The sequence below is a fragment of the Acinonyx jubatus genome, chromosome C1 (genome assembly GCF_027475565.1).
Source record: "Acinonyx jubatus isolate Ajub_Pintada_27869175 chromosome C1, VMU_Ajub_asm_v1.0, whole genome shotgun sequence".
Taxonomy (NCBI): domain Eukaryota; kingdom Metazoa; phylum Chordata; class Mammalia; order Carnivora; family Felidae; genus Acinonyx; species Acinonyx jubatus.
In genome coordinates, this window is record NC_069381.1 from 90,369,860 (window position 1) to 90,389,278 (window position 19,419).

The window sequence follows — 19,419 nt, forward strand, 5'->3', positions numbered from 1 at the left end:
CTTTCAAAAATGTTACTGAAAAAAATTGGCAAGAGACACGAAGTATGTTTGTTCTTGTGCTTCGATGATGATTAATGAACTCCTTTTTGGAGAAGGAAGATCTGCATTTGGCATTAATATTACAAACTTTTCCCATCCAGTAGCTTCTCTTTAGGTGGGAAAAGTGGTTACATAAGGCAGTGATTAATGAGATGCCACAAATGTTGATTTAGTTCCAGATACGGATTTTTTTTCCTCTCTCAAATCTAAATGCTTCACCAAAATTAATTTTAAGTCACACTACAAATATGAGTAAAGTGCGGATTCAAGTTGAAAATGTCTCATATGCTCAACCTGAGTCCATATGCTTTTTTTTCCCAATTTCTTCCTGTTTTTCTAGAAAAAAACATCCTCGAACAGTCTGAGATTCCAAGAAGGTGTTGCCATTTTGTATTTTCAAAACCAATGGCCAGATTCTGTTCTTGGATACTGCTTCAATTTAAATGGAAGATTCACAACTTTTTAAAAATGGGATCCCCAGAGCATAGCATTACATTTTTTAAATGGCAAGTTTCTTCCTCTAGGAGTTAAAAACTGTAATATTAGCAATATAATAGGGGGTGGTAGTGGAGACATACATGAATATTTTTATTTTCATTCATCTAATCTGTCAAAGTGCCCCAAACAAAGAAGAATTCTCCACCCCAAGAAGAAAAGTTCTGTCCTGATTTGAAGACATCACATGATTCCTTTGGGCCATTTAAAATACTAGGAAGAGGGGCACCTGGGTGGCTCAGTCTTGAAGCATCCGACTTCCACTCAGGTCATGATCTCACGGTTTGTGAGTTCAAGCCCCTTGTCAGGCTCTGTGCTGACAGTTCAGAGCCTGGAGTCTGCTTCAGATTCTGTGTCTCCCTCTCTTTCTCTCTGCCCCTTCCCTGCTTGTGCTCTGTCTCTCTCTCTCAAAAATAATAAAATATTAAAAAAATTTTTTTTAAATATAACAGTAGGAAGCTACAAACAAAACTATTGATATCTGAAAATCCAGAGGCATGTTGCCTGAACACATCATCAGGAGGAATATGCCAGATAGGATACTGAATTTGTTATTCTATCTGCTTACAACTGGATTCCCAAGGAAAGACTTTTTATTAAACACTTAATGTTTTGATGGGACCATATAAAACTTTCTAAATTGGAGCTCTAAAATATAGAATTTCCACACTGTTTTGAAAATAATATCTATAGCATCTTTCAAACAAAGAAGCTGAAATTTTCCTACTTTAATGAAAAATTATTCAAAACAAAAATCTTTTAAAATAGTAAGTCTAGTCATAGGCCCAGAAGCTGCTGTGTAAATTAACATGGCCAGAGATCTGTAACATTAAGGAGGATGTAAATTTATAAAGGAAAAGGGAGCAATGGGAGGTAGGAGATACTCTGAGCTCAAAACACAAAATATTTTTTCCTACTGCTTCCAAAAAGGCTAGGAGAAGGAATATTCGTTTGTCATAGCTTACAAACAAAAAATGTTAAGTATCTCAATATTAAATACTTGCATTTGTTTCAAATACTATTCACTTACTATCTATACAGACATTTTATGATAGATTTTGCACAAGATAATTATTTGAGCAAAAAACACATATATATATTTACATATATAATAAAGCACAAAATAAAATGTACACAATATAACATGGCTGTTAAGCAACATACAAAAAAAGGGTAAATTTAAAATTTGTAAAGTGTTGTACTGTGAATCCTTAAAATATTTTGATGTATATTTTGGAACTGTTCACACAACTTTAATCTATTACTTACGTAAGAAGTCAAAAGACATAGGTTAAATGCTACATAAATTAATAAGACAAGAAGTATTTAACAGAATTCAGAAAGGGAGAACTTTCTGAGCACAAAATCAGAAAAAAAAAAGAATTCCATAAATATCAATAATTTTGACAGCAAATATTAAAACTTCATATAAAAATAACATAAGCCAGATATCATTAATATTTATAGTCTTACAAATAATCTTTACAAATAAAGATTATTTGTAAGACTATATCAATCCACTAAATCCTGAATAGAAAAATGGATAAGGTATAAACAGGTAATTCACAGAAGAGCAATATAAACATCCAATAAACATTAAAAAGGATCTATATCAATAGTAATCGTATATCATAATAATTTACATTATATCAACTATAATGATATAAATAGTACTATGCTATTCCTTTCTCATCAAATGACTTAAAGTAAAAAGAAAAATACAGTGTCATTAAGCATAGGTTAAGACATGAACTCGTATGTCAAAAATGGTGGGGATATAATTCAATGTAAAGTTTCTAAAAGGCAATTTGGCAACATATATATCCTGAGTATAGGAATTCATTAAGTTCTGACCCAGAAATTATACTTCTGTGACTCCATTCTTAAACAGTAATAATCAGCCATATGGACAAATATATTCATGTATAAATACTCTTTAAATAGTATACATAAAAATGAAAATTAGACTATTGTCCAATAAGAAATGATTTTAAAACTACTTGATATTTTTAAGACTATCTAATGATTCAGTACACCCTTAACAGTATGGCTAGGATGATCTTTTCAACCAATCTTAGAAGACCATGTCCTCTAGCTGAAAGCCGCACTCTGCTCTTCAGAATAAAGTCAAATTTCTTGATGCAGAAATAAAGACCTTTACCCGGTTATTCTCATGGTACACAGCTCCCCCTTTTAAGCCCTAGCCATTCTGTGCTTCCTCCAACACAGGGCCTTTGCTGGAGCTGTTCCCTCTTCCTGCAGCCTTCTTGTCTCCGTTCATATTCTGTCAATCCCCTACTCACATCCTTTCAGTTCACACATCATTCCCTGATGTCCACACATCTGAAACATGCACCCCTCGTAAGCATAGCCTCTGTACTATGCTGATCTCAAATCTTACCTGATTACCTCATCTCAAATCTTACCTGATTACCTCATCTCAAATCTTCATGACACTGCTGTGTGAGGGAAAACACCTCTTATTCATCCCCGTAAATCTAACACTGTGCCTGCATACGTATCAAATGGTTGAATGAACAAGTGAATAAACAAATATGCTCATGACACAAAGTTAAGTGATAAAAGCAGAATACCATCTTGGAAATACAGACCTTTTATAAACATATGGTTACACACCAAGAAAATAAAAGTACTAGGAAAAATGTGTAACAAAATAACAACATAAAGGTGATTATCTGAGGGAGAGAATTCTAGGCAATTCATCCAGGAAGTTTTTCTATACTTCCTTATATTTTCTGAATTTTTTAGAATCCTTCAAAATGCAAAACACTATCAAACAAGATCAAGTGTTTTGTTTTTTTAAGTCTGTGCTGTCTCACCTTTAAACTCAAAAAATAAATGGAAACAACATATAGAAAATGCATGAGATATCATACAAGAAAAATACCTGGACAACGAATGCCTATTGTATTTCTGTCACCAACTACAGCTACCCAAAACAATCTGAAGGCCGTTTTCTAGAAATGCACGATATTAAAAAATTATACATTCACTTAAATAATTAACTTCTTAAAATGGCTTTTAAAAAAAAGTCAAATGCACTCAAGTTTAATATTTAGACTGCCAGAAATTATTCTTTCCATTTCAAAACTGTTAAGCAGAGTGAGTTCCACCCAGCATGTTTCAGTGCCAGTGTCTACAGTTGTTTGTTTCAGAACCTCTAATTAGCTGCCTTATCTTCTGCTAGAGATTCTTCTGGTGCTAAGTTTTAATCATCCAAATTAATTGAAATACTGTAGCAATTTCAGATTAACATTTTCAAAATTAACAATGCATAAAATAAAATCACCCATAAATCTGCTTTGTAACAGCAGCCACTAATGAACTCTGCAAAACAGACCCGATCGCACTGCTAATTTTCCACTGTACTATACAGCTGAACTCCAGGAAATAAGCTGTCCTCCATGCAAAAGCTGGCATAAAGTAGGGGACACAGAAGATCTCTAGAGGAGTGAGGTCTCTGGAGCCAAACTTTGCAATTAAGTCCTGGTACCAGCCAGGTGCTGTGTAACCTTGGGTAAATTACTTAAACCTCTCAGAGCTGAGGTTACCTCCACTGAAAAACAGCAATGTCTGAGTTTGTGGCAGACAGGCTAAGATGAAACTCAACAATCCCTGCTGATTAATAAATAATCCCTGCTGAACCCCAATAATACCTCCTGATATTCACACACTTGTTAATCTCCTCCTCCAAATGTAGGCAGCACCTATGACTTGCCTCTAGCCAAGAAATAGGGGGTAGGATGTCATTTCCATGATTATGTTACATATGATTTGAATTTCCATCCTGCTTCCATCCAGACTCCATCACCTTCTTGCCTTGCACACTCTGATGAAGGAAATGGCCATGTTGGGGAGGCCCATGTGGCTAAGAACTGAGGACAGCCTCTGGCCAACAGCGAGCTAGGAATGGAGGAACCAATTCAACAGTCAAAAAGGAACTGAATCCTGCCAATAAGTATGTAAGCAAGCTGGGAAGTAGCTTTTTCTCAGTGAGCCTTCAGATTCTTCATATACAGCCCTAACATCCTGAGGGCTTGTGAGAAACCATGCAGCAGGAGACCCAGCTAACTCATGCCCAGATTTCTGACCCACTGATACCCTGAGGTAACAAATATGTACTGTTTTAAGCTGCTAAATTTATGGCAACTTGTTAGATAGCAATGGAAAATTAATACAGGAATGTTTAAGTATTAGTAATAACCATCATCACCACCATCATTTACAAAGCACTATGTGCTAAATCCCATTAATAAATGCTCTATTAGATCATATAATCTTCACAATGACATGAGGTCTGCTATTTGCCCCATTTTAGACAGGATAAAACAGGTTGACTCGCCCAAGACTGTACAACAGGTAAGCAGAGGGGCAGGACATAAGCCCAGATGTATGTCACTGCAGGGTCCTCGGCCCAAACCACTGCACAGGGCTGCCTCCACTGACTAAAAATGTTGATGTAGGTCAAAGTACCTAACACAGACAGAACTAGGAAGATTCTTCTTCCCTTTCTTCCCTCATTTTTCCTTTATTGCCAGAGGCAGGCTGTGGCTAACTTAATGCCTCAAGGGCTGCATTCTCTGCCTCTCCACCACTCTCACCTTATCCTTCCAATGGGTAAGGTTCCTTTCCTCCCATGTGCCTCCAGGGAACATGCTGTGTTAGGCCCCATTTCCTCAGTTCTCTAATCTAATGGACCAATCTACATTAACACTTGAGTAGAAAATGGTGGAGCGAAGGGATTACCTCCTTCTAGAAACATAGTACCTGCATCCAAAGGAGAATATCAAATGCATATTTAGATACAGTGACAAGGTTACAAGAAGCTACTGGGAAAAAAGAAAGCTTCTTTTCTTTATATCCCTGCAAGTTAAAGCTATGAGTAGGGACGAGACTGGTGGAACTCCCCGCTTCCCATTTCAGGTCCATCCCTCCAGATTTACCTCTTTTGATAATAAGAAGACAATCAGAAGAGTGTACAAATGGAAAAAGGACAAAGTAGGAGAAGCAGAAAATCCAGCCATGGTATGCCCAAGGAGGAACATGTCTGACACTCGTACACAGTGACAGATGTACTGGCACACGCCTCAGAGAGACAGGAGATTCAGTTCCAGACCATCATGATAAAGCAAGTATCGCAACAGAGCCAAGTGAATCTCTGATTTCCCAGTGCGTATGAGAGTTGTGTTCACACCATACCAGAGTCTATTCAGTGTGCAAGAGCATTATGTCTGAACAAATCTATATACTTTAATTTTAGAATATTTTACTGCTAAAAAATGCTAACCACCATCTGAGCTCTTAACACGTCATCATGGTTTTGCTGGTGGAGGGTCTTGCCTCGATGTCGATGGCCACGGAGTGGTCAGGGTGGTGACTGCTGAAGGTTGGGGTGGCTGTGGCCATTTCTTCAACACAGCAATGAAGTTTGCCTCCTCGATTGACTCTCCCTTTCACAAACAATTTCGATGCTGTTTGATAGCATTTTCCCCACGGTAGAACATCTTTCAAAGTCAGAGTCAATCTTCTCAAACCCTTGCACTGCTTTATCAACTAAGGTTTATGGGATATTCTAAATCCTTTGTAATATTTTAACATTCTTCATCAGGAGTAGATTCCATCTCAAGAAAACTCTCTGTTCATCCATCAGAACTAGCTCCTCATCTCTTTGTGTTTGATCATGAAATTGCAGCAATTCACTCACATGTTCAGGCTCCATTTCTACTTCTGGTACTCTTGCTGTTTCCACTACATCTGCAGTTACTGCGTCCACTGAAGTCTTGACACCCTCAAATTCATCCATGAAGGTTGAAATAAACTTCTTCCAAGCTCCTGTTAATGTTGATAGTTTGACCTCTTCTCATGAATCATGAATGTTCTTAATAGTATCCTTTCCAGAGGGTTTTCAATTTACTTTGCCCAGATACATCAGAGGAATCACTATCACTATCTTATGTATTTCTTAAATAATAAGGGTCAAAAGTCAAAATGAATCCTTGACCCATGAGTTGCAGAATGGATGTTGTGTCAGCAGGCACAAAAACAACATGAATCTTGTCACTCATTCCCATCAGAACTCTTGCATGAACAGATGCATTGTCAATGAGCAGTAAAATTATGAAAGGTATACTTTTTTCCTGAGCAATAGGTCTCAACAATGGGAGTAAAATATTCAGTAAACTAGGGTGCCTGGGTGGCTAAGTCGGTTAAGCATCAGACTTCAGCTCAGGTCATGGTCTCAACGCTTGGGCTCTGTGCCGACTGCTCAGAACCTGGAGCCTGCTTTGGATTCTGTGTCTTCTTCTCTCTCTGCCCCTCCCCTGTGTTTGTTCTTTCTCGCTCTCTCTCTCTCAAAAATAAATTTAAAAAAACCTTAAAAACATATTCAGTAAACCCTCTTGTAAAACAGATATGCAGTCATCCAGGCTTTGTTGTTCTCCTGACAGAGCCCAGAGTAAATTTAGCCTACTTCTTAAGGGCCCTAGGATTTTTGGAATGGTAAATTAACGTTAGCTTCAATTTAAAGTTATCAGCTGCCTTCACGCCTAACAACCAAGTCAGCCTGTCCTTTCAAGCTTTGAAACCAGGCATTGACTTTTTCTAGTTATGAAGTCCTAGATGGTATCTTCCAATAGAAGCCTATTTCATCCAGGACGAAAATCTATTGTTTGTTGTATCCACCTTCACTCACTGTCTTAGCTAGACCTTCTGCATCACCTGCTGCAGCTCCAACATCAGCAGTTGCTGCTTGACCTTGTACTTCGATGCTCTGGAAATGACTTCTTTCCTTAAACCTCATAAACCAACCTCTGCTAGCTTTCAACTTTTCTTCTGCAGCTTCCTCGCCTCTCTATTGAAGAGATGAGGGTTAAGGAGACTTAAGGTCTTGCTCTGGATTAGGGAAAGTTGTGGCTGGTTTGATCTTCTAATTCAGACCATTAAAACTTTATCCAGATCAGCAATAAGCCTGTTTCACCTTCTTATTATTCACGTGTTCACTGTAGCAGCACTTTTAATTTCCTTCAAGAACTTTTCCTTTACATCACAACGTGTCTAACTAATGCAAGAGTTCTAGTTTTTGACCTATCTGGGCTTTCCACATGCCTTCCTCTCTAAGCTTAATCATTTCTAGCTTTTGATTTCAAGTAAGATGTGTGGGACTCTTCCTTAGAGGCTATCATAGGGTTGTTACTTGACCTCATTGCAATATTGTTGTGTCTCAGGGAATAGGGAGGCCTGAGGAGAGGGAGAGCAATGGGGAACCGATGGTCAATGGAGCAGTCAGAAATAGACACATCTATCAATCAAGTTTGCTGTCTCTTATTTTTAATTTTTTTAAGTTTATTTGTTTTGAGAGAGAGAGAGAGAAGGGGGGAGGGGCAGTGGGAGAGGGGGAGAGAGAATCCCAAGCAGGCTCTGCTGACAGCACAGAGCCTGACACAAGTCTCGATCCCCACGAACCATGAGATTATGACCTAAGCCGAAATCGAGTCAGACGCTTAACCAACTGAGCTACCCAGGTGCCCCAAGCTTGTGGTCTTTTATAAGCATGGTTTGTGGCACCCCAAAACAACTCTAATAGTGACATCAAAGATCACTGACCACAGATCACCATGACAAATACAGTAATAATGAAAAAATTTTAAATATTGAAAGAATTACCAAAACATGACCCACAGACACGAAGTGAGCAGATGCTGTTGGAAAAATGGTTCCGACAGACTTGCTCAATGCAGGGTTGCCACAAACAGTGAACTTGTGAAAAACACAGTATCTGGGAAGAGCAGTAAAGCAAAACACAATAAAACCAGGTGTGCCCGTACATTAAAGCCTGCTCAAACTCAACCTCTGTTTTTCCCCTCCACGATTCTCTCGTGAACATAGCCCTTCTTTCTTACCAAAAACAAATTTCACGTGGAAATCATCTTTTCTTTTTTCTTGTTTTCCTAGTTTGAAATGTGTGTCGCTTGACAATGCATACTGGGTGCTTAACGAACTGAGCTGACCCAAACCTAATAACAGACAGTTAACTTTATTTAAACATCTGCACTTTTGCCAAAATAAAATAAAATAAACATCTGTAGTTCCACATAAATTGTCTTTTCTTGATGTGCCTGTCAGATATTTTGCCTCCTTGTCTGTGTCCTTTGCTTCACATGAATTCTCCTTCATTTGCCCTCTCGGTCAACTATACCACTTATAACCTGCATGACACATTTTGGTGGTTCATCATATACCACACAGTACACTGCTTGACATGTTATTTTTGTACATCTTACCTCTCCAACAAAACTCCAAGTTTCTCAAAGATGGGTTAACTTCCATCTATTTCTAATATCTACGCAGAAAAGAATGAATCCCAAAAGAAAAATTATCTGTAGAAAACAACTGTTAGTGGTGAACATAAATTCTTTTGTTTCAAATTAAAATTTTAAAACTCAACTTGATTTGAATATACTGAAAGATATATTTGCCAATGTGTCATTTTGATAGAAATTCCACAAACTGCCATCCAATATTCTAATTCACTTGCTAGTCATCCTATTTGTATATAAACCTACTATACAATTATAAACCATTATCATATTAATGATTATTTTACCGATGTCCTGTTTTCCTGGTATCAGATATTACTTGTATCAATATTGTCATTTGAAGCCTATAGTTTTGACTTAACCGGTTCCTTCCATTTGCCTTACTTCAGACTAAAACACTGGAACCAAGTTACTTGGTTCTCAGAGGACAATGACCCACAAGAAATTTCTCAAGTTTTTTTTGTGTGTGTGCACTTAGCCTTATATAGCACATTCTTTTTCTTTGTAAATTGAATAATATTTTATTACCAGGGCCATAGATATTGCAAAGGAAGCCCAAGACATCCTGACCTTCCAAGCAAGGAATACTTTATCAGTGATAAATGCTAAAAGCAGCTCACCACATTCAAGACTTCCTTTTTAGTGTATTTTTTCCAAGTATTTAATACATTATTTACTGAAGACATGATTACTGTAACAGTAATTATAAATTACGGGGCATCTGGGTGGCTCAGTCGGTTGAGTGTCCGACTTCAGCTCACGTCATGATCTCACAGCTTGTGATCTCCAGCCCCGCATCGGACTCCGTGCTGACAGCTCAGAGCCTGGAGCCTGCTTTGGATTCTGTGTCTCCCTCTTTCTCTGCCCCTCCCCTGCTCATGCTCTGTCTCTCTCTCAAAATAAACAAATGTTAAAAAAACTTTTTTTAAAAAAGGAACTATAAATTAGAAGTGAATAAATGACCCAGAGGTAGGTTCTATATATACTTTTCCAAATGTTTTGTTGTTTCAATAATTACATTATTAATACTGTGTTTCCCACCTAAAGCACCTTTGTGCATGTCTTCAAATATTCATCTCGCCTTGGTTCCTATGCTGGAGGTACCTGAGCAATGGGGGAAAAGAAAAAACAACTTGGCAAGGTATCAGGTGCCAAAGCTGCCAGCCAATAGCAATAGTGACCCTTTGTGAGCTTTCCCTGAGACTCTGAGGGGCAAAACAAATCCTCTTCAAACCAAAAAGAGATGTGAACAAGGACTATGATGCACACTATAGAAATGTCATCATCGTAAAGGGAATGAGAAAGGTACGAGGTGATCAATCGCCTTAGTGCAAAACTAGTCTTATCGTCTATAATTTAATAGAAGCTTGAGAACAAATCAACTGTTTTGAAAACCAGAGCAGGCTCCCAGCACTCATTCACAGCTTGGATTTCTCATTTCTGTGCAATGAATCTTAATCACTCACTGGGTTCTATTGTCCCAGCTTTCTCAAGTTCATTCTTTCAATGTGAAATGTATTTTTACACATTTACAATTATGCTCCCAATATTTAGATTAGTATTTATATTTGATGAGAAATTAGTTTTAGGGGTGACAGAAAAGACAGAAGTAGGTCTGACTGATTAATATGGAAATATCAGAATCTATGGATATTTTATTATTTATTTATTATAGACAAAAGCTAATTTTTCTGAAGTCTTCAAGAATATACATTTGTCTCCCCCATGAGAAAGGAAAAAAATGTATTTTTAGGTCTGTGATTTTTAAAATCTCGGGCTGCTACTTTTCTTGTTAATGTTTTCTAGTTGGAAACTAAAAATACAAAATTTCCCTATTGAGCAAATTGACATTGTGTTTAGAATCCAATCTAAAAGAAATCAATAATTCTGTTCAGATTTGGAATGAGTTCATCAATTGTTTGACATTAAAACATTAAGGAAAACTGTATTATTATAATTCAATACAATAAACCAGTGTAACAAAATTATTTATATAAATAAAAGCATATATAGACAACCCAGCCTAAAAGCAGTATGAGCCCTCCTGAGCTTCTCTCTTCCAATTCCATTTGCTTCTTTGCACATACTACATAACTGGATTTGTTATATGTTTATCGGACTATTCACTGTGTTTATGGCAGTATGCCATAGCACAGTGAATCAGTATATAAAATAGTATATAATATTAAAATATTTTCAGATGCACATTTACATATGCATTTATGCAATTAAGACTTTGCACCTGTATCTATTCCTTCTTTAGGCAGACTATAAATTCCTTATAAAAAAGGGCCATGTTTTATAATTAATGATATTGCTGGTGCTTATTGTGATATAGGAAGCTGGTAATGAAAGAAAGATTTCTGGACGTCCTTTCTTCATACAAGAAATAGAAATGGCATTACATATCAATCCTACCCACCTGAAAGAGAAAGTGACCATCTTTGAAGGGTCTCTGCTAAGAAACTGTAGGACATCTTCTCAGTGAATAAGAAAAGACAGTTTTTCCAAGCCACATGTTTCTCTTTGTAATCAAAAGTTACAATAAGCATATGAAAAGCACAGTTCTCAGAAAGAACTCTTTCATCATTTAAACCATTACCTGTTCATTTACTATTCAAGGTTATCATCAATCACATGGGTAACCTAAGATCAGAAAGACAATGTGAGCTACCTAAATATTTGCCATCTACTCCATCTACTCTTCAGGCAGCACTACCCAGAACATTGGCCTGATTTTTTTTTAAAGCCAGTGACTGTGGACTTAAATACAAGATGCAATGAGCTGCAAATAAGACAAAAACATGGGCTTGACCAAAAAGAACACATGTCCTGGAATACAGAATTGCCACATGCAAACAAAAATAAATCTTTCATCTTTCATACTTAGAAGGGAACGTTTAAAATTCAGTATTAAAATTTAATTAGTAACTTTGACCTTGAGTGAAACTTTTAGTGATAAATATTACACCAGTGCTCAGATTTTGAGATTTATGATCTCATGTTCTCGAAAAAGGCCTAGCACCTCCGTGTTCCTGAAATAATTGATCTGTCTCTTACAAGTGTTATTTTCCTGAAACCAACATCTGTCTTAGGAAGAAAAGTACAAACTGATGAAAATATCTGCTATATTTAAGATATCCAAAAGAGCTACCACAATTTGCATCTAACACATTACTATATTTATAAAAGCAGTCAAGATCATAAATTGGTAATTTTCTTAGCACACAATAGAAGACAAGAAAAAATAAACTGCAAAGCCATTTGCAAGTATTTCCTATAAAGATTAACCACAATTATTAATAAAGAGTGAATGTTTTATATGTGCTAACAACACACGATGCAAACCCATAGCTCACATTTTTCTTGGTTTGAACAGAACCCCACAAATATGTTCTCAACTTGGGAGGTTTTTCTTTTGTTTCTATAATGCAATCACAAACACTATTCTAACTTCACCAAAAAACTCTCAACCACCAGTCTTGATTGTTTCTCTCTCTCTTTTTTTTAAATGTTTATTTATTTTTGACACAGAGAGAGAGAGAGAGAGAGAGAGAGAGAGAGAGAGCATGAGAGGGGGAGGGGCAGAGAGAGAAAGGGAGACACAGAATCTGAAGCGGGCTCCAGGCTCCGAGCCGTCAGCACAGAGCCGGATGCGGGGCTCGAACTCACGGAGTAGGAGATCATGACCTGAGCCGAAGCCTGACCCTCAACCGACTGAGCCACCCAGGCGCCCCTGATTGTTTCTCTTCTTAAAGATACACAAAATATCAGATAAGCCATCAGATAAGCAGGGAATACCGGCAAATCTGAAAACAACTATATTTATGTAACATCTAGCCTCAATGGAAACTCAACATAAAAATCTGGGTCTGTGTGCAAAGAAATAACTGGCAAATATCACTGATTCTTCTATGCATGACAAAATGTCCAATATTAAGCTCCTTGCTCTACCATAAAGTAATTATTATAATAACTGCCACCCTTATTATTTACTACATACTTGGGGCTGTTATAAAGTGCTTTATGCCTATTAACTTGTGTAACACTTATTACTCATGCTCACAACTCTGTAAGGTAGGTACTATTATTAGTATCCTTTCAATGAGGAAAGGACAGCAGAGAGAGGGGAAGAAATTGCCACAGGTCAACAGCAAGTGAGCACCTAAGTTGAGTCCCAAGTCACTGTGCCTCAGAGCCATGCTTCTTACCCCTAGATTATTCAATGCTCCGTTACTGTACTTGTGCACTTTGTCAGCAGGAGGAATTTAAAAAGCAAGAGAGCCAACGCACGCACAAAAAGCATACAACAATTCATTAATTCACTTAACAAACACTTCTTAGGCACCTACCACCCATATAACTATGCATTAAGTTCCTTTCCAAAACGAGAGGCCTTACAGTTAGTCGGTCTTTTGTACAAGCCACCCCAAGTGAGGCCCTGGAAAACACTAGATGTATTCGCACTCAGATATGTCAACTAAATTAGCTAGAAAAGATGAAAGGAATTTCCATGGTAAAAGCATGAGCAGCAAACAATGCCCCTTGCAAGCAGTTTGTCCCTGCTGAGAAAGCCTCAATTTTACAGATTTCTCATTTAAACGTCTTGGAATGAATGTAAAAACTATGAAAATATGCTAAATGATACTCAAGACCAACCCAGTGCAGGGCAGTGATCAAGGAAGGGTTAACTTTGAACCAAAAAGCTAGCAACTTCCCAACAGAAAGAAACAAAGATGCACACATAACTCAGCCAGACATCAAAAGACACCTACAGGGAGAAACACTTGTTTTCACTTTAGCATCTACAACAAGCAAGGTCAACGATTTGTTTTTGTTTTGTTTTGTTTTTTGTTTTCAAAAATGTAGAGAAATGAGAAAATGCTCATATATAATTACCATACCTAATGGAAAACTATATGATACACAATCTGTGTGTGTGTGGGTGTGTCTGCATGTATATATACATGTTTCTTTCCCCTTACAAACATACCGGACCACATCTTTTGTATTTTTAAGTTTATTCGTCATGAAGTTCTAAAATCTGTGGACAATTAGGAATACCAGAGCCGCTGTACATATACAAAGCCATGAACTTGAGCATACACTATTATATTACTGGTCCACTTTGTTATACTTACCATCTGTGAATTCACTATACCTCTCTTTAGAAAAGCTAAGGGCTCCTAAAAATTCCAGCTATAAAGTCAATTGTTAATAGTCAAATGTGTTCCTATTGACACATTACAGAAATGCATTTCCCTGGAAGAAAACGGATTAAATTAAAATGTCCACAGAAGAAAGAGAAAATATTTTTAAAATAACACTTGTAAAGGTTAGATCATTTTCTGAAATAAAAATATATTACACCTCACACAAAATAAGAAGAAAAAAATCTGTTCACAGCCATGCACTCATACTAAATAGAACTGAAGAAGTCACTTCTAAATATTACTGCAGAATCCTCTGCAAAGGGTACTGTGTTGGGAATTTTGAACTATTAAAATAAACCAGAACACCTATTTTTTTTTTTTAATGGCCTCAATTTTGTTCTGTAGTTAAAAGATTTAAACTGATCTCAGGACATAAGTGAGGTAATTTCTAGCCAGAGGCAACAAAGGTCCTATAAATCTTTTCCAACAGCTCATAAATTGGCATGGCTACCATGGGTGTGGTTTCAGTTAAAAGCTAGAATGCTTTGAAAGCTCAGGTTTACAACTAGGTGAATGCTGTTTACGATGAGAAAACAAAACACAATCCAGATTATTTTCCAGCAAGGTTGCTTCATGCCCCACCTGATTTATTATCAAATTCATGTATTTGGAATCCTTTGGCCATGAGTACCCTTTACCCATAATAATAAGACCATTTACACAACAAACCTTTGGTAATTAAACTGAGGAAGGCATTGTTTAATGGGTGGAAAAATAATTATACTAAAATAATGATAAACAAACCTCATGATGTTAAATAGAAAACAACTGTATGCTCTCTGCAGACAAATAATTGGTCTCAAAGGAGGATACTTGTTCACCAAGTCTTTAAATTCATTCTTCTATTATAAAATAGTACAGATGAAGGATGAAGAAAAGTATTTTCCCAAAAGAGGAGGGTACCAAAATTGTCTAGTTTATGAACTTCCTTCACGCCCTTAGAAAATGCTAATTTTGGGGGTGCCTGGGTGGTTCAGTCGGTTGAGCATCTGACTTCAGCTCAGGTCATGATCTCGCAGTTCATGGGTTCGAGCCCCGCATCAGGCTCTGTGAGGACAGTTCAGAGCCTGGAGCCTGCTTTGGATTCTGTGTCTCCCTCTCTCTCTGCCCCTCCCCTGCTCATGCTGTCTCTAACTCTCAAGAATAAACAAACATTAAAAAAATTAAAAAAACAAAAAAAAACAAAAAAAGAAAATGCTAATTTTTAAATGCTAGCATGTTGGATGATCTTCTTTCCACATTTGGGAAGAAGGGGAGGGTATTGGATATACTGGCATTAACCAGGGAGCCTGAAGCTGTTCAGCAAGTAAATACCCAGCTCGATGGCTGGTTCTTGAGTGCAGTACTGGTGGTTACTCATCACGTGAGCCTATCCCAGGAAGCACTGTCAGGTAAATGATTTACACAGTAGACTGGCGCCTCCTGGTCACTCATCACATACCAAACTGCCAGGAACAAAGGCCAACAATCGGTCTGACCTTCTACAGCAATTCCCATATACTTTCATAATCACTTAACTGAAGTTATGATTACAGACAAGTAATCAAAAACACACCTGGATCCACCTGTCTCGGGTTTCTTCGTAGTCCATTGGTCCGTTTCTATGCAGAAAAGTGAAACAAAGCAAAACAAAGATTTTGCATTAGTAAAGTTGTATTAATATGTGATACTTCGGAAGGCCAATAAATGTTTCACTTTTTCCATTTAAAAGTATGACTGAATTTGAGCGAAACGTGCTTCTACCGTGTTTGTAATTTAACATTTTTGTTTCTCTAATAAGTCTTTCACTTGAACATCTATAATTGATGTTGCTGATATAACACCACAGAAAAGAAAGATCTTTTCATTTGCCATCTCTGGGTATTATGGCACAAAAAAAATTTTTTTTGGAAGTCATAGTGAACACAGGAATTATTAGAACAAAGCCCAAGTAGCTATTCTTGGTTGGAAAATGCTCCCAGCAAAGACATGTGATGTCTAAAACTCTAACTCAGCTATTTCTGAGGCCTGACAGGCCAGAGACTAGAGAAGATATACAACCTCAAAACCAAGATCTGAAGCTCTGACTTTAACAAACATTTAACTGAGAATGGTGTTTTAAATATGGTCACTTGCATCTCAATACTTTAAGAAATAAAACAGGCATGCAGCTTGTGAAACATGAAAGTTAATTTTTATCATAGAAAAGAAAGCCATATGAAAAATTGTGCATTACAAAAATTATAAATAAGATGCAAAACAAATTTTAAATGTTTGAAAATGCGTGGTTATATGTTCCATTTCACAAATAATTAAATTCATTCCCACCTAATAAGTAATCTCACTAATTAATAAGGACTTATCACTTTTTATTATACAACTGGATGAAATGCTGAGTCTGTAACGACCACAAAATTTAGATTTTTACAAAAGCAATTTTCTCTCTGTGTTGGGGTTTTTGCCTGTGTTTGGAGGAGACTTGGGTTCATTCAGAGCACACTTGGCTTTGCTAAGCACATATTAACCATGGATTTTTCTTAGGGTTCTTGCTGTTTTCATTCACAAGTTAAATGGGTGAAATAGGTTCTTACAGCCTTCCTGTCTCAAAGCTCATCGAGCAGACTTTCAGGATTCTCAAGGTGGGAGAAAACTGAAGAAATTTTTACAATTTTTGTTTTTAACCAAACTACTTTCAAAATGGATTTGAAAAAGCCCAATATGATCATTAAAATCAGCGGTGAACCTGTGTTGAGCAAGATGGGTAACTGTACTGGAAAAACTAGTATAAAGAGAACTGTTATAAGTGAGAAGAAAATGTCTCTCTGGGCTCTTGGTAGACAAGGCACAAAAAGGAGAAGCGTGAGAATCCAAGATTCATAGCTGATAATTTGGAAGAAAGCTGCTTTCAATGAAAATATCTGTTCTCCCTGAAATGTTGTAACAGTTTGCAGAGCTCTCTCCATAAAGGACAATGACCACAACTGACAATATTTTCAACAGGAAAATATATAATGATGGATATCATGTTGCTACTTACTTCCTACATATCCCTTCACCTTCTTAATGTACAGAAGCTGCCTTTCTGTGCTCTTATACCATATACAATCAAAATGCTGGAGGCAAGAAAGGAATAAAACCTTAGGGCCTTATTCCTGGAATTCCCAAACTAGTACCATTTAAAAATCATAGACTTAAAATGTGGAAAAGAACACTTGGGTTTAAGACCAATGCTATACTACCTGAAGTGAGGACTGAAATAGAGAATAATTTGCAACAACACAGATGGACCTAGATGGTATAATACTAAATGACATAAGTCAGAGAAAGATAAATACCATATGATTTAATTCACATGGGCAATTTAGAAACAAAAACGAACAAAGAAAAAAAGAGAAAATGAACATACAGATTGTTAAGTACAGAGAACAAACTGGTGATTCCCAGAGCGGTGGTGGAGGTGACTGAAATAAAGGGGATGAAGAGTACATTTATGTGGTGAACACTGAGTAATGAACAGGACTATGAATCGTTGCACTGTGCACCTGAAACTGATATAACACTGTATGAAAAAAACAATAGAGAAGGGAGCCTGGGAGGCTCAGTCAGTTAAGCATCTAACTCTTAACTTCAGCTCAGGTCATGCGCTGACAGTGTAGAGCCTGCTTGGGATTCTCTGTCTCCCTCTCTTTCTGCCTCTTCCCCTGCTCGTGTGCACACTCTATCCAAAAGAGAGAGAGTGAGAGAGATTGAACATGGTATAATTATTAAGAATATGGATTCTAGGGGCACCTGGGTGACTTAGTCGGTTAAGTGGCCAACTTCACCTCAGGTCATGATCTCGCAGTCCATGAGTTCAAGCCCCGCGTCGGGCTCTCTGCTGACAGCTCAGGCCTGGAGCCTGCTTCAGATTTGGTGTCTCCCTCTCTCTGCCCCTCCTCTGCTCACACTCTGTCTCTCTCAAAAATAAATAAATATTTTAAAAAATTAAAAAAAAAAAGAATATGGATTCCAGAATCAGACTGCCTGAGTTCCAATCCAGACCTTGTCACTTGGCACCTGCTGTTTGACTGTGAGCATCTCTGTGCCTCAGTTTTCTCACGTATAAAATGGGGATAATAATAGCACCTACTTCACAGCATTTGTAGTGAGAATTAAATGAGTCCTGTGAAATGCCTGGAACACTTCCGGCCACACAGTTAAGTGACAACTTTACTGTTGTTGTTAATAATGATAATAACAATAATAATATCATCATCATCACTATTAACTTCATGGTATTTTGACTGTTTACATGCACACAAATTACAAACTGTTTTTCTAAAGTTATTGCCCTACTGCTTATGTTTTAGGTTTTTCCTCCTGATAAATCAGTGACCCCGAAAACAAATTTTTCTACAGGAAGAATGAGTGTAATTATGATTTGTTGTATTGAAAAAAAAATTTTTTTTTCAGCTACTTATACCAGATGCCTTTGGAGATTTATTTTACTTTAAAAGCACCCAGGGGCTCTTGGGTGGCTCAGCTAGTTAAGCATCAGACTTCAGCTTGGTTGTGATCTCAGGGTTCGTGGGTTTGAGCCCCATGTCGGGCTCTGTGTTGACAGCTCAGAGCCTGGAGCCTGCTTTGGATTCTGTGTCCTCCTCTCTCTCTGCCCCTTCCCAGCTCATGCTCTGCCTCTCTCTCCAAAATAAACAAACATTAAAAAAAAATTTAAACAAAGCATCTAAAAACTATTTTACACTGTAAAAAAATTTGTAAATATTTAGCAGACCATAAACAATTTTAAAATGCTAATTTCAATTGTCATTCTGTCATATTCCATCCCACCTACTCCCCTCCCCCACCTATATTCTCAAAAGCTTGGACAGAGCTTCTGTCCCTAGCAGGGAGAGGAGAGAAAACAGGAGTGCACACGTAGAGGCAATCCCTGGAAGCTGTCAAATGCAGCCCCATGAGATCAGGAGAAATGGTCTTTAGAACTTTCTCAATCTTCTTTGATCAAACTAGAAGGGGCAGGGGAGGGGACAACCAACCAACCTAATTTTAGAAGCATTTGAGTTATTTCTTGCTTCGTTACCCATTACCTTGTCTTTCTCTAAAAGAAATACTTTTATCATCCAAGAATCTCTTCTTGCCTCTTGGGATAAACTTAATTCTCTGTTGATTTTACCAACAAAATAAGCAAAAGGTTCATTTGCTATGTAACTGGCTTTGGTACCTCAGTTTTAAAGGTAAAAAAAAAAACAAAACCAAATTAAGGAATGGATTTAGAGTGCATATGTGTTAAATAGATAGGTAATAATAATCTTACTTCCCACAGCTGAAGGCAGCTTCTGAAGGCCCACTCCAGAATAGAA

At 37.3% G+C, this 19,419-nt stretch overlaps 1 protein-coding gene across 1 annotated transcript in view; it reads right to left on the bottom strand.

Moving 5' to 3' along the window:
• The window catches only part of VAV3 (vav guanine nucleotide exchange factor 3), a 350,186-nt gene that overhangs the window by 89,880 nt on the left and 240,887 nt on the right, over positions 1-19,419 (bottom strand). Inside the window, exon 19 of the mRNA XM_027058453.2 lies at positions 15,639-15,684. Within this exon, the coding sequence (XP_026914254.1) occupies positions 15,639-15,684 (46 nt within the window). The remainder of the gene's footprint in view (positions 1-15,638; positions 15,685-19,419) is intronic.